Here is a 23,766-nt window from a genome sequence, read left to right on the forward strand (position 1 = left end):
AGTTCTATTTTTCACAAATGTGTTAGAGTTTGTTTCCTGCACAGTGCAGGTTCTGGAGCAGATCATTTTCAGGTGTTGAGAAGACCATACTCAGCAGTTAAGTAGCCTTCTTGGTATTTAAAGCAGGAAAGTTAAAGAACAACATTTATTCATTGCCTCATGATACACAGTATCTCCCAGAAGTGAGTCCGCCCCTCACATTTCTGTCAATATTCTATCTTTCCATGTGACAACACTGAAGAAATGACACTTTGCTACAATGTGACGTAGTCAGTGTACAGCTTGTATAACATGTAAATTTGCTGTCCCCTGAAAATAACTCAACACACCACCATTAATGTCTAAACTGCTGGCAACAAAAGTGAGTCCACCCCTAAGTGACAAGGTCCAAATTGGGCCCAATTAGCCATTTTCCCTCCCCGGGGTCATGTGACTTGTTAGTGTTACAAGGTCTCGTGTGTGAATGGGGAGCAGGTGTGTTACATTTGGTGTTATCGCTCTCACTCTCTCATACTGGTCACTGGAAGTTCAACATGGCACCTCATGGCAAAGAACTCTCTAAGGATCTGACAAAAAGAATTGTGTCTCTACATAAAGATGGCCTAGGCTAGAAGAAGATTACCAAGACCCTGAAACTGAGCTTCAGCACGGTGGCCAAGACCAGCGGTTTGCCAGGACAGGTTCCATTCAGAACAGGCCTCGCCATGGTCCACCAAAGAAGTGGAGTGCACGTGCTCAGCGTCATATCCATATTTGGGAAATAGACATATGAGTGCTGCCAGCATTACTGCAGAGGTTGAAGGGGTGGGTGGGAGTCAGCCTGTCAGTGCTCAGACCATACACCGCACACTGCATCAATTTGGTCTGCATGGCTGTCGTCCCAGAAGGAAGCCTCTTCTAAAGATGATGCACAAGAAATCCCGCAAACAGTTTGCTGAAGACAAGCAGACTAAGGACAAGGATTACTGGAACCATATTCTGTGGTCTGATGACACCAAAATCAACTGATTTGGTTCAGAGGGTGTCAAGCGTGTGTGGCGGCAACCAGGTAAGGAGTACAAAGACAAGTGTGTCTTGCCTACAGTCAAGCATGGTAGTGGGAGTGTCATGGCCTGGGGCTGCATGAGGGCTGCCGGCACTGGGGGGCTACAGTTCATTGAGGGAACCATGAATGCCAACATGTACTGTGACATACTGAAGCAGAGCATGATCCCCTCCCTTCGGAGACTGGGCCACAGGGAAGTATTCCATCATAACGACCCCAAACACACCTCCAAGACCACCACTGCCTTGCTAAAGAAGCTGAGGGTAAAGGTGATGGACTGGCCAAGCGTGTCTCCAGACCTAAACCCTATTGAGCATCTGTGGGGCATCCTCAAACGGAAGGTGGAGGAGCGCAAGGTCTCTAACATCCACCAGCTCCGTGATGTCATCATGGAGGAGTGGAAGAGGTAAGGTGGAGGAGTGCAAGATCTCTAACATCCACCAGCTCCGTGATGTCTTCATGGAGGAGTGGAAGAGGACTCCAGTGGCAATCTGTGAAGCTCTGGTGAACTCCATGGCCAAGAGGGTGAAGGCAGTGCTGGAAAATAATGGCGGCCACACAAAATATTGACGCTTTGGGCCCAATTTGGACCTTGTCACTTCGGGGGGGACTCACTTTTGTTGCCAGCGGTTTAGACATTAATGGCGGTGTGTTGATTGATTTTGAGGGGACAGCAAATTTACATGTTATACAAGCTGTACACTGACTACGTCACATTGTAGCAAAGTTTCATTTCTTCAGTATTGTCACATGAAAAGAGAGAATCAAATGTTGACACAAATGTGAGGGGTGGACTCACTTCTGGGAGAGACACATCAGTCCCCGGCCTCAAGGAATTTACAATAAAAGGTCCCTAACTCCTATTCATACACATAATAGGCCCAATTTAGACAGGAGCCAATTACCCTACCCGCATGTCTTTGGAGAGTGGGAGTCAACCGGAGTATCTGGAGGAAACCCACGCAGGCACAAGGAGAACATGCAAACTCCAGGCAGGTGGTGCCGGGGTTGGGATTCAATCAGATGACCCTAGTGCTGCTACGTAGACATGTGCATTTTTTTTCAATTGGTTTTTTGGACGAAAATTAAATTTTTGAAGATTCGGATGTAGACGTAAAAAGGAATGTCAGTGAATCCGAAAATAACCGTATCCCTGCACTGGGTCACATATCGAATACGCAATCCAGCTCTTCTGGGTAGGGGGCTGGCGCGTGCCCCCCACCCCAGCTCTGCTGCGATTAGTTACAGCAGAAGCTGCTCAACAGGTCTCGGCCAATGATTGATGGCCGGGACCTACCAACTGGTGAAGCAGATGACAGGACAGAGCTCTGTGATTGTAAACAACACAGAGCTCTATCCTGACAGCGGGAATGTGCCACTTTTTGTTTCCCTGCAAAGCAGAGAATAAAAACCGGCACGTCCCTTAGCAAAATCAGCACACAGGAAACACACCAAGCATTGTTAGGTACACAGTTAACCCTTTGATCGCCCCTAGATGTTAACCCCTTCCAATCCAGTGTCATTAACCATATGGAAGAAAATATTTGAACTATATTTTAAAAATATTCTTCCCAAATATATTGACATATTTGAAATGCTACAATTTTAGCCATATTCAATACATAAAAAAAAAAAAAAATTATATATATATATATATATATATATATATATATATATCATGTCGAAATGCATTTTTATTACAAAACATATGAAAAATATTTTTAAAAATAAATTTCAAATATACTTTATGTCTTTAAAAATACAAATCTACATTTTTGGAATGCATTTACAAATATATGTAAAAATATATGTTGAAATGACTTTTTTATACGTTAAAACAGAACTGAAGAATAAATTTAAAAAATATATATTTTTAAAAATATATATTTTTTTAAGATTGTAAGCTCCGAGGAGCAGGGCCCTTGAACCCCTTGTGTATCGCATTGTATTGGTATTGTTCTGTCTCATGTATTGTCTCCCATTGTAATGTACAGCGCTGAGCGAACTGTTGGCGCTTTATAAATCCTGTATAATAATAATAATATATTCTTTAGATTTCTTTTTTTGTATTTCTAAAGACATACAGTATATTTGAAATGTATTTTTAGAAACATTTTTTATATACTTTGTAATAAAAATGCATTTCTACATACAATATATATATATATATATATATATATATATATATATATATATATATTCATTAAATTCAAAATACTAACACGGACGTACAAAGCCATTCATAACACTGCCCCAAACTACCTCACGGACCTGATATCCAAATACCGCCCAACCCGTAATCTTCGCTCCTCACAAGACCTCCTACTTTCTAGCTCCCTGGTCTCCTCCTCCCACGCCCGACTGCAGGACTTCTCCAGGACTTCCCCCATCCTCTGGAACTCACTACCCCAATCCATCAGACTGTCACCTACTCTCCTCACTTTTAGGTGCACTCTGAAAACCCATCTCTTCAGGGAAGGCTACCCCACCCTTACCTAACAGCCGATCTCCTCCACTCCTCCTACCACTCCATCCCTCACAGCCACTTCCTGCTGTACCACTATCCCCTCGTATCGCACCCCTCGTGTATTATTTTGTTACTGTCTTGTCTCATGTACTGTCCCCCCACTATAATGTTCAGCGCTGAGCAAACCTTCTGGCGCTATATAAATACTATATATATATATATAAATATATATATTGAATATGGCCAAAATTGTAGCATTTCAAATAAATGTCAATATATTTGGGAAGAATATTTTTAAAATATATTTCAAATATATTTTTCTTCCATGTGGGTAATACAGTGTCAGTGCATATTATTATCACTGAACACTATTAGCAGCACTAGAGATGTTTGTGGCAGTTAGTTCCCACAAAGTGTCAGTTAGTGTCAGATTGTCCTCCGTACTATCACTGTCCTGCTATAAGTCTCTAATGGGTGCCATTAGTAGTATTAAATACATAAATAAAAATTCCAGTATATAAAGCATAGTTTGTAGAAACTATAACTTCCACGCAAACCAATCAATACGTACCTTTTTCCCAAGCAAATTCTTTTTTTTCTTTCTATGCTATTTCTTTTTTTTTTTTCCATAACGTTTTATTAGGAACAAGGAAACAGTACAGGTCAAAAGTACAGCATAAAGGAATATTGTATGTATCACAATGGTCAACGCGTACAGAAAGGCATACACTTTTGGGCAATAAAATTAATCGGAAACCCACAATCAGTGCATACTGTGAAGAGAGAATACAGACTTCGAGGGAATACATCCAAAGTAAGGGAGGAGTTGTTCCCATCCGCGGTTTGGATGGAGGGCTCTCCATGGGGCATAGCTGTCTATCTGATCTGGAAACATAAAAATCTTAAATCGTTAAGAGATTGGGGCGTGCAACAAAATCAGATAGGTCTACGTAGGAGGGGATTGCGGGTCGGAATTTCTAGTAGTCGTTAAGCCGTTCAAGGGGTACGTATCTTATTTTCGAGGGTGATATGTGAGCCTAACAGTAACAATCTGAGGAAGCTTAGGAGAGTGTGTATGGGAGAAAGCGAATGATGGTAGATGGATGACAAGAAGGCGAGTCACATGTCCATTAACGAAAAATGAAGAGAAGATCGTTTTGCACCGGGGAGGGGTCCAGTGAATCAATCAGACAAGCAAGCAAGCGAAGGCTCCAAGATCGGGGGTTAGCAAGGAGGGAAGCCCATAATAGAGCAATATTCGGGAATCGTTTGAAAGTGGATCCAACAGGTCCATGTGTGCGAGAATTTGGTCGGGTTGTCACGGGATGATTCTATGAGTTCCTCCCTCTCTGCTACTCTAAGCAGACGGAGCAGCCAATCTCGAATCGATGGGGGTTGGGTAGACCTCCATAGGGCTGGTATGCTTAGTTTGGCTGCATTTAACATATGCATTGCTAGTGACTTGAAGTAGAGGCGAGGTATGGTGGAGGAGACATTGGGCTGGGGAGAATTCAAGAAGTAGCGAGGAGACCGACGAGGGTATGCGATGGACCTCTTTCCAGAAGGGTTGAATGGCAGGACAGGACCACCAAATGTGCAGAAGTGAGCCATTCTCGGAGTCACATCTCCAACATGATTTGGGTAAACTCGGGTTAAAGTGATGGAGACTGGAGGGGGTCCTATACCATCGGGGGACCAGTTTATATCCATTTTCATGCGTAGATACGTTCGAGGAACCTTTATGAGCATAAGTGAATATTTGGTCCCAATCCGAAGAAGATAAATCGATGTCCAAGTCTCTCACCCATGCTCAGCAGGCCAGGATTGTGGAAGGGAGTCGGTCTCCAAATAAGAGAAGATACATGGTAGAAACCAAATGTCGTTGGGGTTCCGTTTTGGAGCTTCAAAGGGGGTGAGAGGGTGGGTCCATTTGTTGTGGTGGGGTTTAGAGCAGAGGAAATGTCTTATTTGGAGATATGCCCAAAAGGGGAAGGTATGATCCTTCAAGGAGGGGATGAGCGAGGCTAGGGTCTTCAGTTGGCCATTACAAGAAGTGTTTTGCACGCACATGTTGGTGAGGCCAATGGTCCACTAGAAAAGAGGAGTGCAGGCCCCGTGGGAAATCCAGGTTCATGCGTAGGGAGGTAAGAGGATTAGGGGCATCAGCAATTAAAGACGCTTTGCATGCCGACTGAAAGATCTGCAAAGTCGCTCCAATCAATGGGTGTGTATGAAGTATCATGGGGGTATGTTTCTGCGGGAGCCAAGGAATCAATGCCAAAGGAGAGGGAGAGAGGGAATCCTCCAGGCAAACCCAAGCTTTTGTGGATGAATGCACAATCCAATCTATAATTCTGGTGAGATTATATTTTTGGAGATCGATACCCCCCTTGGATTTGGGGAGGGTGAATTGCGAAAAGGAAATACGTGGCCGTTGGTAACTCCATAGGAACTGTGAGCAGATTCTCCTGCAAAGAGAAAAGAAAGTCGGTGGCAAGTGGATAGGAATGGTCTGGAACAGGTAGAGAAGGCGGGGGAGGATGTTCATTTTAACCGCCTCCCGCCCGCCATATAAGGAAATGATGGACGCAAGGCGGTTCTCTCGTTGTGGGAGGACTCATTATGACGTTGTCCCATTCTAATCGCGCATGCGCGGCTCTGGGAGTGCGCAGCGCGGCGATCAGTGGTGTGCTGTGTCCCTTGGACACAGAGGATCAACGGGAAGAGCCGAAGATCTCTGTGTCCAATCACAGCTGATCGCATGTAAATAGAGAAATGCCAATTGTCAGCATTTCTTTCCTCACGAGCTGTCACGCTGACAGAGGAGAGGAGAGCCGGTAATCGGCATTCCTCGGAGGGGACATGTACACTGATCATCAGGGCACTGATGATCAGTGTGCCCTGATGATCTGTGTAGACCCAGAAGTGCCACCTGTCAGTGTCCATCAGTGCCAGCTGTCAGTGCTCATTCATGCCACCTGCCAGTGCCCATCAGTGCCACATCAATGCCACACATCAGTGCCTACCAGTGCACATCAGTGCTTACCAGTGCACATCAATGCCACATATCAGTGCTCATCTGAGCTGCCTTTCAGTGTCACCTATCAGTGCCAGTCAGTGCCGCCTAGCAGTGCCAGTCAGTGCTACCTATCAGTGCTGCCAATCAGTGCCACCTATCAGTGCCGCCTATCAGTGCCATATATGAGTGCTGCCTTTCAGTGTCCATCAGTGATGCCTGTAAATGCCCATCAGTGCCACCTACCAGTGCCTCATCAGTGCCACCTATCAGTGTCCATCAGTGCAGCCTATCAGTGCCCATCACTGCAGCTTCATTAGCGCACATCAGTGAAGGAGAAAAATCACTTATTTACAACATTTTCTAACAAAAACTAGGAAAAAAAATTTTTTTTTCAAAATTTTCAGTGGTTTTTGGTTTAGCAAAAAATAAAAAACCCAGAGGTGATAAAAATACCACCAAAAGAAAGCTCTGTCACACAAAAAAATTATAAAAATTTTATATGGGTACAGTGTTGCATGACCGTGCAATTGTCAAAGTGTGAGAGCGCTGAAAGCTGAAAATTGGCCTGGGCAAGAAGGGGGTAGAAGTGTCCTGTAGGCAGGAAGGGGGTAGAAGTGTCCTGTAGGCAGGAAGGGGGTAGAAGTGCCCGGTAGGCAGGAAGGGGGTAGAAGTGTCCTGTAGGCAGGAAGGGGGTAGAAGTGTCCTGTAGGCAGGAAGGGGGTAGAAGTGCCCTGTAGGCAGGAAGGGGGTAGAAGTGCCCGGTGGGCAGGAAGGGGGTAGAAGTGCCCGGTAGGCAGGAAGAGGGTAGAAGTGCCCTGTAGGCAGGAAGGGGGTAGAAGTGCCCTGTAGGCAGGAAGGGGGTAGAAGTGCCCGGTAGGCAGGAAGGGGGTAGAAGTGCCCGGTAGGCAGGAAGGGGGTAGAAGTGCCCGGTGGGCAGGAAGGGGGTAGAAGTGCCCTGTAGGCAGGAAGGGGGTAGAAGTGCCCGGTAGGCAGGAAGGGGGTAGAAGTGCCCGATAGGCGAGGGGTTAAGGATCGCGGCCCTTCCGAACCAGGAAAAACATGGGCGATGCCAAGTCGAGAGGTCTTCCTGAATGGCTCGAAGGGCAGGAATAAAGTTTTTAGTGTATAGCTGCTGGAGAGTATCAGGGAGCTGTATGCTGAGATACGCAAGGGCTTCCGTTTCCCATTTGATCGGGAAATGTGATTTACATGCAGTGACCACCTCCGGCGGAAGGGAAACATTTAGAGCACAGGATTTGGAGAAATTAATTTTAAGACTGGAGAGAAACTGAAAAGAGTGAAAATCAATAAGAAGGTTTGGCAGGGTGGTTCTGGGTTCTAATAAAAAAAAAGTAAAATATCGTGGGCCCATGGGAAAATGAATTCAATTTTCAAATTATTCGATTATTCAGATTCGGTTAACGAATGGGTCCGCACTTCATTCCAATTGTTAATTTGGATGCACAGGACGCCAGTTAATATTGTCCGAACAAATCATGCCATTTCTCTTGGTGGGTTGGGCTAGCGTCTGAAAATACTGAATCCTTCCGATTCCAATCTGTCAAAATATATCAAATATATACAGTGGGGCAAAAAAGTATTTAGTCAGCCACCAATTGTGCAAGTTCTTCCACTTACAAAGATGAGAGAGGCCTGTAATTGGCATCATAGGTAGACCTCAACTATGAGAGACAAAATGAGAAAAAAAAATCCAGACAATCACATTGGCTGATCTGGAAAGAATTTATTTGCAAATTATGGTGGAAAATAAGTATTTGGTCACCTACAAACAAGCAAGATTTCTGGCTCTCACAGACCTGTACCTTCTTCTTTAAGAGGCTCCTCTGTCTACTACTGTGCCTACTGTGAAGCATGGGGGTGGCAACATCATGCTTTGGGGCTGTTTCTCCGCAAAGGGACCAGGACGACTGATCCATGTACAGGACAGAATGAATGGGGCCATGTATCGTGAGATTTTGAGTGCAAACCTCCTTCCATCACCAAGGTCATTGAAGATGAAACGTGGCTGGGTCTTCCAACATGACAATGATCCCAAACATACCGCCCGGGCAACGAAGGAGTGGCTTCGTAAGAAGCATTTCAAGGTCCTGGAGTGGCCTAGCCAGTCTCCAGATCTCAACCCCATAGAAAACCTTTGGAGGGAGTTGAAAGTCCGTGTTGCCCAGCGACAGCCCCAAAACATCACTGCTCTAGAGGAGATCTGCATGGAGGATGGGCCAACATACCAGCAACAGTGTGTGCCAACCTTGTGAGGACTTCCAGGAAACGTCTGACCTCTGTCATTGCCAACAAAAGGATATAAAACAAAGTACTGAGATGAACTTTTGATATTGACCAAATGCTTATTTTCCACCATAATTTGCAAATAAATTCTTTCCAGATCAGCCAATGTGATTGTCTGGATTTGTTTTCTCATTTTGTCTCCCATAGTTGAGGTCTACCTATGATGCCAATTACAGGCCTCTCTCATCTTTGTAAGTGGGAGAACTTGCACAATTGGTGGCTGACTAAATACTTTTTTGCCCCACTGTAGCAATCTTACGGAAAAACTGCAACATTGTTGAAATCCACCCAGACCAACGAGTATACGTCGAAGATATGAAATTAATTCCAAATCAGGTCAACATAACGAATACGATGAAAATAAATTTTTCAATGAACAAAAGCATCCGAAATGAAACAAAAATTTGTGGTGGGCATAGGTCTACTGCCAGGCGGAAGTGCTAATCACCTAGCCACTGGGATTAATTATTTGTTCCTCTAGACGTATGATTGAGGAAATGTCCCAAACTTTCATAAGTACCATTGAACGAGAACAAAGGGAAAGAAAAGTACATCTACAAATACCGGTATAAACATCAAACTGTCCATGTAACCAGAGGAACTCAATGCCACGCACAGAAAATTCTTGACACGTCTCTTGTCAACATTCTTGAATTTATTAATTAGTGCAAATCATTAGCAGTCAGTCAAACAATCCAGAATTGCAGAAGTCAGTGCTATAGATTAAGTTTGTCATTAGACTATGTACATTATTACCAGATTCTCCTTGCCGATTCTACACCCGCAATTCCCTGAATCTCAGCAGAGGAGCACACAAAAGATCACCTATATGATTCGTATTGCACAATTCCATTTTTATACGAAGGCTGATAATAAAGAACTGTGGTGGGAAGACAGAATGTGATGAGGAGCAGATACTTTGGGTTTGGTGGAGGTCTGTTGAGCTGTGTATGCTGTGGTGAAGGAAGGAGATGGAGATACTTTGGGTTTTGTAAGGGGATTAACAAGCTATGTATGGTGTGGTGGGGTGAGGAGAAGATCCTTTGGGTTTGTTGGAGGATTGATGAGCTGTGTATGCTGTGGTGACGGAAGGAAATGGAGATACTTTGGGTTTTGTAAGGGGATTAACAAGCTATGTATGGTGTGGTGGGGTAAGGAGAAGAAGATCCTTTGGGTTTGTTGGAGGATTGATGAGCTGTGTATGCTGTGGTGAAGGAAGGAGATACTTTGGGTTTTGTAAGGGGATTTACAAGCTGTGTATGGTGTGGTGGGGTGAGGAAGAGAAGAAGATACTTTGGATTTGATGGAGGATTGATGAGCTGTGTATGAAGTGGTGGGGTAAGGAAGAGGAGATACTTTGGGTTTGTAAGGGGATTAACAAGCTGTGTATGGTGTGGTGGGGTGAGGAGAAGATACTTTGGGTTTGATGGAGGATTGATGAGCTGTGTATGAAGTGGTGGGGTAAGGAGGAGGAGATACTTTGGACTTGGGGAAGGATGGATGAGTCGTGCATGATGTGGTGGGTTGAGAAGGAGATACGTTTAGCTCAGTGGATTGATGAGCTGTGTATGGTGTGGTGGGGTGAGAAGGAAGAGATATTTGCGGTTTGAAGGAGGATTGATGAGCTGTGGAGTAAGGAGGAGGAGGAGATACTTTGGGTTTGGTAAATGATGAATGAGCTGTGCATGAGGAGTAAATACTTTGGGTTTGGTGGACGTCTGATGATCTGTGTATGGTATGGTGAGTTGAGGAGATCCCACAGGGTTTGGTAGACAATTGGGTAGCTATGTATGGTGGGTGTGTTGTAGTGATGTGGAGAGGATACTGTATAGTGTGGAGTACTGCTAAACTTTACAGGCTATGAAGGGGTGTAGAGGTGGGGTGGGGAACATTATGCAATATGTGCTAGGGATTGATCCGCTGTGTATAGTGTGGTGAGGTCAAGGGAGGAGAAACTGCATGGTATGGCAGAGGTTTATGATCAATATGATGTGGCAGAAGGAGCTTTTTTGGGATTGGTGAACTGTGGGTGGTATAGCAGGGTGAGGAGAAATTGCAGGGTGTTGTGGTCAACTGGTGAGTTGTATATGGTATGATGGAGTGAGGGGGAGGAGATATTTCAATATAGTGGTAGTGCACCGGGATGAGGTGGAGATACTTTGGGTGAGGTGGCTTGGTGAGTTATGTACGGTATGGTGGCGTGATAGGGAGACTTAAGTGCAATGGAAGTGATTGGTGAAGTGGGTGTGTTGGAGTGGGGAGTATGGCATGGTGCAATGACATGGAGGATTGGGTGGAGATACGTTGGGTGCAGTGGAAGATTGGTGAGCTGCATATGGTATGGTGGGGAATTTAGAAAGCAAGAAAATGAGAAGTTGGAGATGAGAAGGGTTAGTAAGATCAGAATTATACAGCAAAATGTTATGAGGTTTGGAAGCACAATGAGGTGAGATATGGTTGTACCACTGAGTACAGCAAATATTCCTCAGGTCCCATTTTTGTTTCCATATAAGTAGCCAGATGAATCTGCTGGGACATAAATGGGTTCTCCTCTGTAAATAGTATTCAAGCTCACCTACTCGGTAGACTTTGAGGATAGTTCTAGGAAATGCTGAAAGCAGAAAGAATTCACAGTGATGTAACAGAATATAAAACGTTGGTTGGACGCATGAGGAGTTAGAGTGCAGTAGAGGAACTGGAGTGATGATAAAGATTTTGGTGTTAGGAGACTGATATAAAGGTGGAGGACAGAGAGATGTTTAAAGGTTACGGAAAGATGGCAGATGGACCTATTTGGGGTATTTGGGAGATTGTTGTGGGTTCCAGTTAGGTGGTAGGATGGGAACATTTGAGTTCTATGGAGTTATTATAGTTAGGATAAATACATAAAGTAAAAAAGGTTGGTAGGCAGAGCAATCTGTGAGAAAACAGACTAAAAGGGTAAGGTAAGTGGCTGAGATGAGAAGGAACAGTCTCTTTGTTTACAAAAGTCTTCTTTGCTAAGGAAAATTTAATTGGAAGTTGACTGGAGACGAGCAAGACGGTGGATTAGGTGGGGTGCGATTTTACATAGACAATTAAGGTGTGGGGTAGGAATTGTGGTTGAGCTGGAAGTAAAGTTATGAGGAATCAGAATGGAGTGAGGTGAGGATAGTAAATAAATGGTGAACACAGAGGAGGATGAAGAAAGAAGTGAGGATTGTAGTCTTTTTTTTTTTAAGGAGTAATGCAGAGACAGTTGGAGGCCAGGAGAACCTTCCTCTGCTGTTTTCTTCACGGACTTCCAATCAAGCTGAGCAAAGAGGACATATCTGACCTCAAAAGTCACTCTCCATTGTTTGCAAAACACTTCCCCCATCCCGCGGCTTATGATCTCACCTCAATGACAAACCCCAAACTTCAGCCTCGGTTCCTCCACCGACTTACCAATGTCCTCTTCGACCATAACCTCATCCCGTGTGTACTGACCTCTATAGGGGAGCTCCAATCTCTACCTAATGGACCAAGTGCTTTATACCTGCATATCTATCTTCTCCACCACAACCATTCTTGTTCAATGGGACTTGCAAGATCACTAGGGACAAAGGACAGATGTCTCCAAATGTTACAGTTTGGGGTAACATACACTTTAACTGGAGAGTTGCCGTGATTTTGGTGCTTCTGTTGTCTACTCTGGAGATGAATCTCTCCACAATGTATATTGCTGCTTACCAGTCCTTTGATGTGGTGGCTGGGTTAGCTTTCTTTTTTTTCAAGCAGATAACATTTTCAGCAAGGACCTGTTGATTCTACCAGAAATGCAGTGTCCTTGCCACTTGTGAGCTGGACTGGAAGCATAAAGCAATGTTATCTTAGTTGTATAAACTACTCCTGTGACGGGAGTGACTTTCGGTGGGGGGCCCATGGAACACAGCCCCCTTTGGAGAGGTGGAAGACCCCTGTCTCATCTCCCCATGTTCCCATTATGTTTAAGTCACCCTGTGCCTGTTAGGGGTACAGGGTGAAATGTTCTAATATTGGTGTGGGGGGTGTTCATTGTTCTCTGCCATGCGGCTACATCCCATTGTTCTAGCAAACTATTATAGGATGTATGGGTTTGTGTATTGTCTACTGCCACATGGTGTATCCCATTGTTCTATTGTGTGCCCTGGTCTGGTGGGGGTGTTTCCGGAAGCCCTTCCCCCTGATGGGACGGCCTGCTGATGTGTTTCCTGTTACTGGTTGTATTGCCCTGCCCTGTATATATATCTTGCGTTTGTGTAAAAATAAAGCAGTCTACTTCCGGTCTTAAGAAACCTGGTGCTGTCTCGTCCTGTATGGTCAGCGGTGGGGTCCGTGGATGGTGTTCGGACAGGGAAGCGGGAGTCTAACGAAAATACCCAAGTGCAGTCGGGATCCGGTTCCATTACAACTCCTTTCCTTGTCGCCCATGTAATAGAGACGAACAAAGGCAGAAATGTTTGAGGTGAAGCCTGAGTGGCAACCATGGCTCCTTCTACAGATACAGTGGATAACTTATCATAGCCACGAATGGACAGGAAACCTCCGCTCCCCTTCAAAGTGTTTGTCAGAATGCCACTCTTACTGACAGATAAAGAGATCACTGTTGTCATTCCACTGCCTCTGCCAAACGGCATTGGTTTTGGAACTATGCAGGCACCATTAAACAGAAGGCCAACCAGCCAAAGCTCAAGGAACCCCTAGCAACCTCAGAAGGAACCCTACGTGAGAATGGCTGTTCTCAATGGTTAGATCATTTAGGAACTGCCCTCTTCTTGCTCCTGTACATGTTTTACCATTTTATTATTTGATGTACAGTGCTGTGCCTCCTATTGGCACTTTAAAAACTGAATTATAATATTGAAGGGCATAAGTAGAATAGACAATTAGGGGGAGGAAAAACATTGTGGGGTAAGGCAGGAATGTTTAGTGGTGAGAAAGTCAGAGACAGAAGATGAAAAAGTCAGAAGAGAGAAGATAGAGAGATTAAAAGATGGCCAAGAAATTGGAACTTTGATTGGGAGGCAGGGGCGGACTGACAACTCATGGGGCCCCCGGGCAATAGGGGATCATGGGGCCCCTGTGTGCTTGCCCAAACTCAAAAAAGCCTATGAAAAAGGTACCAGGGGCATCTCATGGGGTCCCCTACTGACCCCAGGCCCTCGGGCAGTGCCTGGGTTTCCACAAGGTCAGTCCGCCCCTGTTAGGAGAGGTATTGGGGTGACAAGGGGCAATATGGGGTTGCGATATGAGGTTGGTAGAGCTAGCAATTTGTCATTGGTTGATGGGAGAATGACTAAAGTCACAAGTTAGCTTAGTTGCCTTTAGGTATAAGAGGGCTTATTAATTAATCCCATTCCCATCAGATATAAAGGAGAGCGGACACATTAGGATGTGTGGTGGCAATGGTCATTTTCAGAGATAGGATTGTCTCAGTGACTTGTTAGTTGAATAGAAAACACCTGAGCTTGTGGATTGAACCACAGAATGTATCTGAATGCTAAAATCAGCAGGAAGACGTTGACGTGTGAATAGTCCACGCGTTTATACCAGTCGTGACCTCAGAACTTGCCAAAGAGGTGAGATGTTCTCCAACAATCTGGTCTTTGTTGCCTTCGTTCAAGTTTATGTCCATGTCTACATTCCCAAGGAACCGCCACAGTTTTATAAATACTCTAAAAGCGCTTGAGATTTCAGCACAATACATGTTCAGCGCTTCTTAGCTTATCTGAAATGATTTTCAGGAGGTCTAAAATGTCTTTTTTAAACTGTCTCCTCCGGGAGATGAACGCAGTTCAATAGGTCCTCAGACGTTGCAGCCTCAGCAAAGAGATTTCAGTTTCCACGTGGGTTTCCCATCAAGTCCCAGATCATTGCACAGTCGGGGATCACTGGACCTTCCAGTACGAAGGATGCAGATGATTGTCTTCTTACATGCTTGCTCGCATACCTCGTCCACATGACCCTTGTGATGGAGGAACCAAAAAGTCTGGAAAAGTTTCTCATCCTGTAGGAACCTCTTGAGCAGGTTGTCCCAGTCTGATGGATAGGCCGACTTCATCCCATACGTGTTTAGGGCGCTGTACAGGAAAGTCCACCTTGGCTCCTCCTTTCTCTTGTTGGCTTCAGTCAAGTTGAGGATGTACGTCTCGTGGTCTAATACAACGTGGGAGCTGTTGGGGTACGCGCCATCAATCTGGTACACTCGGAAACCTGAAAGGAGGACATTTGTGAGATCCTCTACACACTCCAACTAGAAGAACATCATTTCAGTCCACAGCTACTCTCTACACACAAATACGTGAGTGAAGGTCACCATACTGATTACATTCTGACTATACAATCTTCTGTAGATGTATGAAAACTATGAGGACAAACCTAAACTATCCATTTCATTATATCCAAAAGAGATCTAAATGAAGTTGTACAACTTCACTTCACCCGTTACATGTGTATGACCAGCCTTACTGAGAAAGGTCAGAGGAGAAAGGCTACACTAGGGGACGAAGGAAGGAAGTTCAAAACTGCTCCGAAAACCTCTCTTTACAGCACTGCTGTGCAGAGGACCATCTGTAAACTCACAGAACAGACAATTGGAAGTAGATGGGCTATGGAAACAGTAGGCCAGGCTAGGCTCCTCTCCTGAGAACAGAAAAAATAGGCTACACGGGGGAGTGAATTACCAGCCCTGGACAGATGAAAATTGGGAAGTTGGTGGTCTGATGGATCTCCAGTTCTGCTTAGAGTAGGAGGGTTAGACTTTGATACAAGATCGACAGACCGAAGAAAAAAACAATGTGTCTGCTTCTCTATGTAGTGCAGGCAGATCATGGCTGGTTGGATAGGCTGGCAGGGTGCTATACATAACTTCCTGAAAACATCTCAGCACCCTGCCTCTGTACTACTCATGGGAGCCCTCAGCCCCAATGAAAGCAGTGGGCTGGCTCTTGGGAGGAGTAGTGCAAATATCAAAATGCCTTCAGGGGCAGATGTCATTCTGTATTTGTATACAGGCCACCATAGGTAATACCCACATGTGATGCTGAGCCTCCATGACTGAAAGAACTGAAATCTATGTCTAGATAAGTGGTTTCCAAAATGTGTCCCATGGGTCGGATGTGGCCCTTTGCTTGCATTTATCTGGCCCTTGGAGCATTGTCCTTTCCACTGATTTGAAGGAAGGTTTAGTGGGAGAAATGGTGCCCCATCATTGGTGTCAGTGGGAGGAATAGTACTCCATCACTGGTGTCAGTGGGAGGAATAGTGCCCCATCAGTGGTGTCAGTGGCACTAAGTCAGACCTGCTCTCTTCCCTTTAGTCTTGTACCAATGATGGGACACTATTCCTCCCACTGACACCAATGATGGGACACTATTCCTCCCACTGACACCAATGATGGGACACTATTCCTCCCACTGACATCAATGAGGGGGCAATATTCCTCTCACTGATACCAATGATGGGGCACTATTCCTCCCACTGACATCAATGAGGGGGCACTATTCCTCCCACTGACATCAATGAGGGGGCACTATTCCTCTCACTGACACCAATGAGGGGGCACTATTCCTCCCACTGACACCAATGAGGGGGCACTATAACTACCACTGACACCAATGAGGGGGCACTATAACTCCCACTGACACCAATGAGGGGGCACTATTGCTCCCACTGACACCAATGATGGGGCACTATTCCTCCCACTGACACCAATGATGGGGCACTATTCCTCCCACTGACACCAATGATGGGGCACTATTCCTCCCACTGACACCAATGATGGGGCACTATTCCTCCCACTGACACCAATGATGGGGCACTATTCCTCCCACTGACACCAATGATGGGGCACTATTCCTCCCACTGACACCAATGATGGGGCACTATTCCTCCCACTGACACCAATGATGGGGCACTATTCCTCCCACTGACACCAATGATGGGGCACTATTCCTCCCACTGACACCAATGATGGAACACTATTCCTCCCACTGACACCAATGATGGGGCACTATTCCTCCCACTGACACCAATGATGGGACACTATTCCTCCCACTGATACCAATGATGGGACACTATTCCTCCCACTGATACCAATGATGGGGCGCTATTGCTCCCACTGATACCAATGATGGGGCTCTATTGCTCCCACTGATACCAATGATGGGGCTCTATTGCTCCCACTGATACCAATGATGGGGCACTATTCCTCCCACTGACACCAATGATGGGGCACTATTCCTCCCACTGACACCAATGATGGGGCACTGTCAGGAATGGACTTGCCAATGGTGGTGGGACTCACCTTCCTTGTGGGCAGCAATACCAAGGCTGGCCAGCGGGTGCTCTCAGCAGCCAGAATCTCACTCCTGCAATCAGGCCATCACCTGAAGCTGATTGCAGGAGGTGTATTTAGGCAGGACCAGGCCTATGATCAGTGCCTTGGTGTATGTTTCGCATGAGCCCCTGTACCTTGTATCCTGTGTCCTGTTCCTCTGCCGATCTGATTTGTTGCCGACACTGCCTGATCCTGACCTCTGCTGACTTCTCCTGCTTGATCCCTGGCTCGTTTGACTATTCTCCTGGACATCCCTAATCTGATCTGTACTCCTGTTACCGACCCCGGCGAGTGACCTGACTACTTTTCTGCCTGCTGCTTAGTACCATGCTGACCTGCTGTTACCGGCCCGTCTGACCACGCTAACTACTCTGCCATCCATCCATCCTGCACGGATCTAGTCATCCCTGCTCACACCTTCTGCCTCTTCACATCAGGCTTCCTACCTGCATAAACCTCTGGCAGATCCCTCTACCACGAGCAGGTGTACTCAGGGGCCGGGACCTGGTTCCTGTCTGCTCCAAGTCCATCCCCACCATCAGGGGCCCTGGTGAATAAGCAGACTGGGACTAATGCAGGCCATAGATGGGGAGAAAAACGGCAGATTTTTCTTTTAAAAAACGAAAATTCGGTCGTTCAAGCGGCCGACGTTGCCATCAATGGTAAAAAAAAAATCGGCCGATTTTCATCCCTTCTACAGCCAGCAAAAAGTGTCCCTGAAGAGAGCTCTGCTATTTCTGACAGTTCCTTGACATTTACAGCGGTTGAAACATTGTATCTATTTATTTCCATTTAGGATACAGATGTTTTTATTCGGAAACAAATAGATACAATGTTTCAACCGCTGTAAATGTCAAGGAACTGTCAGAGAACTGTCAGAAATAGCGGAGCTCTCTGCAGAGACACTTTTTGCTGGACTGGAATTATTCTTATTTTCATCCTACTTCTTCTTCTTCTTCATCATCCTCATCCTCTTCTTCTTCATCCTCATCCTCTTCTTCTTCTTCATCCTCATCCTCTTCTTCTTCTTCATCCTCTTCTTCTTCATCCTCATCCTCTTCTTCTTCTTCATCCTCATCTTCTTCTTCTTCATCCTCATCCTCTTCTTCTTCATCCTCATCCTCATCCTCTTCTTCTTCTTCTTCTTCATCCTCATCCTCTTCTTCTTCATCCTCATCCTCTTCTTCTTCATCCTCATCCTCTTCTTCATCCTCTTCTTCATCCTCATCATCATCCTCATCATCATCCTCATCCTCTTCTTCATCCTCATCATCTTCTTCTTCATCATCCTCATCCTCTTCTTCTGCTTCATCATCCTCCTCTTCTTCTTCATCCTCTTCTTCATCATCCTCATCCTCTTCTTCTTCATCCTCATCTTCTTCATCCTCATCTTCTTCATCCTCATCCTCATCTTCATCATCCTCATCCTCTTCTTCTTCATCCTCATCCTCTTCTTCTTTTTCTTCTTTTTGTCTTCCTCTTGCAGGTCACTGCTCATGCGCAGTTTTTTTAATCGGTAAAAAATCGGCCGATTCGCCCACTAATTGCCGCGAAAATCGGCCGATCGGCAAAATCGGCCGATTTTTTTCCAACTTTACCGAAAAAAAAAAAACGGCCAAAATACCGAAAATCGGCCGACCAAATCGCCCACTAACGATCCGAAAATCGGCCGATTTTATTTTCGGCCGAAAAATCGGCCGATTTTCGACCCATCTATGGCCTGCATTAGACTCCGCGCCCTGGGGAATACTGTCCCGAGGACTGCTAGAGGTACCACCAGGTGGTCGTTAACAGAACCATATGGCCGGCCTGACCATTCCACCTCTCCAGCCCTGACTACACCTGTGTTCCTAAGATTAGTAGAAGGTTGGTTTGTTTACTGAGCGTTGTATATTTGGGTGGCTAATGCAGGCCATAGATGGGGAGAAAAACGGCAGATTTTCGGCCGATTAACGAACTATCGGTCGGTCTAAAAAACTTACCTGACCACCAATTATTACGAAAATCGGCCGATTAATGAGTAACCTATAACGGGAAATGATGTCATTTTGTGACCTTTGTGATCCTTTTTCGGAAAACGATCGTTCGTTTTTGACCATCAATGAGGATAAAGTCGGGCGTTTTTCGAAAATTTTCCAACATCACCGATAATCTGAAAGTCCAAAATACACGAAAAACGGCCGACAAAATCGTCCACTAACGATAAGATAATCGGCCGGTTTTATTTTCGGACGAAAAATCGGCCGTTTTTCTCCCCATCTATGGCCTGCATAATAAGAAGTATATTGTTATTATATCATTCCTGAAGCCTGTTACTTCCCTGTGTCAGTCCACAAACCTCTGGTCACACCCGGATCCCTGACAGGCACAATGATTAACCTAATAAAAAGGTGTTCAATTTTACTGTCATTACATTTTTGTACGATCTATGTTTATTTTTATGGTTTGGTACCTTTAAAGCCCCACTAGTTTTTCTTGGTTAGGGTCCTATTCAATACATTTCTCATTAGGGGGGTGTTCACAAGGTTAGAAGAGTCATTTTTTTCTCCATCTCCCACTCCTTATACAATTAATGTACTGCAGTCCAATCACATTTGTGGCGTGACTTGCCGGCCGTCTGACGGTACACCGGACCTCCACGCTCGGTCACAGTGCTCACTAATTACCTGGGTTGAGGTCAATGAAGGTGGTGACGCTGGGTGCGATATAGGCCACAGAAAGTGGGCGGCTGAGGGTCTCTTCATCGTAAAATATCTCAAACTCATCCCGGTGAGTGTGCCCAAAGAACTGGCCAGCAATGGTGCTCTCGTATCTGCCGGGAGACAGTAACAATGAGACAACTTGGAGGATCCTGGGAAGACGGGCCATGACCCCGCTCAGTTATGCCAAGTGTTTTCAGGTTGACAACAAGGGATCTCTTTTCATGTTAGTGGAAGCCCTGTAGACCCGTAGACCCAACTGAGTTCTAAAGTTGTAATAATTAGGAAGGGATGGTCATGGCTGTGGATGGGGTGAATAACGGGGGTGGTCAGGCCTGGGGGTACAGAAATTAAGAGGAGATGGTCATGGCTGTGGATGCAAAGATTAAGGGGGTGGAGGGGTCATGGCTGTGGGTATAGAGATTAAGAAAGGGTTGGTCAGGGGATTTTGGGGGGATGGTTATGGCTGTGGTTGCAGAGATTAAGGGGGTGGAGGGGTCATGGCTGTGGGTATAGAGATTAAGAAAGGGTTGGTCAGGGGATTTTGGGGGGATGGTCATGGTTGTGATTACAGAGATTAAAGGGATGATTGTTGCTGGGAGTGTAGTGATTAAGGGGGATGGTTATGGCTGTGGTCATTGCTGTGAATAAAGAGACTATGGGGTGAATATGGTCACGGCTGTGACTAGAGATTATGGGGGGGGGGGGGGGGGGGGGGAGTCATGGCTGGGAGTACAGAGATTATGGGGGATGGTCATAGCTGGGGGTACAGAGATTATGGGGGATGGTCGTGGCTGCGGATACAGAGAATAAGGGGGTTGGGGGGATGATTGTGGAAGAGGGTACAGAGATTATGGGGGATGGTCATAGCTGGGGGTAAAGAGATTATGGGGGATGGTCATGGCTGCGGATACAGAGAATAAGGGGGTTGGGGGGATGATTGTGGAAGAGGGTGCAGAGATTATGGGGGATGGTCATAGCTGGGGGTATAGAGATTGGGAGGGGGTGGTCATGGATGTGGATACAGAGAAAAAGGGGGTTGGGGGGATGATTGTGGCAGAGGGTGCAGAGATTAAGGGGGGAGGGGTTCGAAACTGTGAATCAAGAGATTATGGGGTGATGGTCAGGGCTAGGAGTACAGAGATTAAGGTGGGGTTGTGGCTGGGCGTGCAGAGATTACAGGGGGGAGGGGGTGATGGTCATGGCTGTGGGTACAGAGATTATGGGGAGGTGGTCATGGCTGTGAGTACAGAGATTATGGGGGGGATGGTCATGGCTGTGGGTACAGAGATTATGGGGGGATGGTCATGGCAGTGGGTACAGAGATTATGGGGGGGATGGTCATGGCTGTGGGTACAGAGATTATGGGGGGATGGTCATGGCAGTGGGTACAGAGATTATGGGGGGGATGGTCATGGCTGTGGGTACAGAGATTATGGGGGGGATGGTCATGGCTGTGAGTACAGAGATTATGGGGGGGATGGTCATGGCTGTGGGTACAGAGATTATGGGGGGATGGTCATGGCAGTGGGTACAGAGATTATGGGGGGGGATGTCATGGCTGTGGGTACAGAGATTATTGGGGGGATGGTCATGGCTGTGGGTACAGAGATTATTGGGGAGATGGTCATGGCTGTGGGTACAGAGATTATTGGGGGGATGGTCATGGCTGTGGGTACAGAGATTATTGGGGGGATGGTCATGGCTGTGGGTACAGAGATTATTGGGGGGATGGTCATGGCTGTGGGTACAGAGATTATGGGGGGATGGTCATGGCTGTGGGTACAGAGATTATGGGGGGATGGTCATGGCTGTGGGTACAGAGATTATGGGGGGATGGTCATGGCTGTGGGTACAGAGATTATGGGGGGATGGTCATGGCTGTGGGTACAGGGATTATGGGGAGATGGTTATGGCTGTGGGTACAGAGATTATTGGGGGGATGGTCATGGCTGTGGGTACAGAGATTATGGGGGGATGGTCATGGCTGTGGGTACAGAGATTATGGGGGATGGTCATAGCTGGGGGTACAGAGATTATGGGGGATGGTCGTGGCTGCGGATACAGAGAATAAGGGGGTTGGGGGGATGATTGTGGAAGAGGGTACAGAGATTATGGGGGATGGTCATAGCTGGGGGTAAAGAGATTATGGGGGATGGTCATGGCTGCGGATACAGAGAATAAGGGGGTTGGGGGGATGATTGTGGAAGAGGGTGCAGAGATAATGGGGGATGGTCATAGCTGGGGGTATAGAGATTGGGAGGGGGTGGTCATGGCTGTGGATGCAAAGATTAAGGGGGTGGAGGGGTCATGGCTGTGGGTATAGAGATTAAGAAAGGGTTGGTCAGGGGATTTTGGGGGGATGGTCATGGTTGTGATTACAGAGATTAAAGGGATGATTGTTGCTGGGAGTGTAGTGATTAAGGGGGATGGTTATGGCTGTGGTCATTGCTGTGAATAAAGAGACTATGGGGTGAATATGGTCACGGCTGTGACTAGAGATTATGGGGGGGGGGGGGGGGGGGGGGGGGGAGTCATGGCTGGGAGTACAGAGATTATGGGGGATGGTCATAGCTGGGGGTACAGAGATTATGGGGGATGGTCGTGGCTGCGGATACAGAGAATAAGGGGGTTGGGGGGATGATTGTGGAAGAGGGTACAGAGATTATGGGGGATGGTCATAGCTGGGGGTAAAGAGATTATGGGGGATGGTCATAGCTGGGGGTACAGAGATTATGGGGGATGGTCGTGGCTGCAGATACAGAGAATAAGGGGGTTGGGGGGATGATTGTGGAAGAGGGTACAGAGATTATGGGGGATGGTCATAGCTGGGGGTAAAGAGATTATGGGGGATGGTCATAGCTGGGGGTACAGAGATTATGGGGGATGGTCGTGGCTGCAGATACAGAGAATAAGGGGGTTGGGGGGATGATTGTGGAAGAGGGTACAGAGATTATGGGGGATGGTCATAGCTGGGGGTAAAGAGATTATGGGGGATGGTCATGGCTGCGGATACAGAGAATAAGGGGGTTGGGGGGATGATTGTGGAAGAGGGTGCAGAGATTATGGGGGATGGTCACAGCTGTGGGTATAGAGATTATGGGGGATGGTCATGGATGTGGATACAGAGAAAAAGGGGGTTGGGGGGGATGATTGTGGCAGAGGGTGCAGAGATTAAGGGGGCGGGGTTCGAAACTGTGAATCAAGAGATTATGGGGTGATGGTCAGGGCTAGGAGTACAGAGATTAAGGTGGGGTTGTGGCTGGGCGTGCAGAGATTACAGGGGGGAGGGGGTGATGGTCATGGCTGTGGGTACAGAGATTATGGGGAGGTGGTCATGGCTGTGAGTACAGAGATTATGGGGGGATGGTCATGGCTGTGGGTACAGAGATTATGGGGGGATGGTCATGGCAGTGGGTACAGAGATTATGGGGGGGATGGTCATGGCTGTGGGTACAGAGATTATGGGGGGATGGTCATGGCAGTGGGTACAGAGATTATGGGGGGGATGGTCATGGCTGTGGGTACAGAGATTATGGGGGGGATGGTCATGGCTGTGAGTACAGAGATTATGGGGGGGATGGTCATGGCTGTGGGTACAGAGATTATGGGGGGATGGTCATGGCAGTGGGTACAGAGATTATGGGGGGGATGTCATGGCTGTGGGTACAGAGATTATTGGGGGGATGGTCATGGCTGTGGGTACAGAGATTATTGGGGAGATGGTCATGGCTGTGGGTACAGAGATTATTGGGGGGATGGTCATGGCTGTGGGTACAGAGATTATTGGGGGGATGGTCATGGCTGTGGGTACAGAGATTATTGGGGGGATGGTCATGGCTGTGGGTACAGAGATTATGGGGGGATGGTCATGGCTGTGGGTACAGAGATTAT

At 46.5% G+C, this 23,766-nt stretch overlaps 1 protein-coding gene across 1 annotated transcript; it reads right to left on the minus strand.

Annotated features, from left to right (window-relative positions):
• Positions 1-9,472: 9,472 nt before the first annotated feature.
• SMPD1 (sphingomyelin phosphodiesterase 1) lies at positions 9,473-19,985 on the minus strand (the record flags this gene model as incomplete). Its single annotated transcript, XM_089666099.1, has 2 exons — positions 9,473-15,048; positions 19,840-19,985. Coding segments are annotated over 2 exons (538 nt in total), but the record flags the coding sequence as incomplete, so codon positions are not given.
• Positions 19,986-23,766: the final 3,781 nt, after the last annotated feature.

The sequence above is a fragment of the Staurois parvus genome, unplaced genomic scaffold, assembly GCF_062004578.1.
Source record: "Staurois parvus isolate SC_StPar_1 unplaced genomic scaffold, SC_StPar_1.0 ptg002527l, whole genome shotgun sequence".
Classification (NCBI taxonomy): Eukaryota; Metazoa; Chordata; class Amphibia; order Anura; family Ranidae; genus Staurois; species Staurois parvus.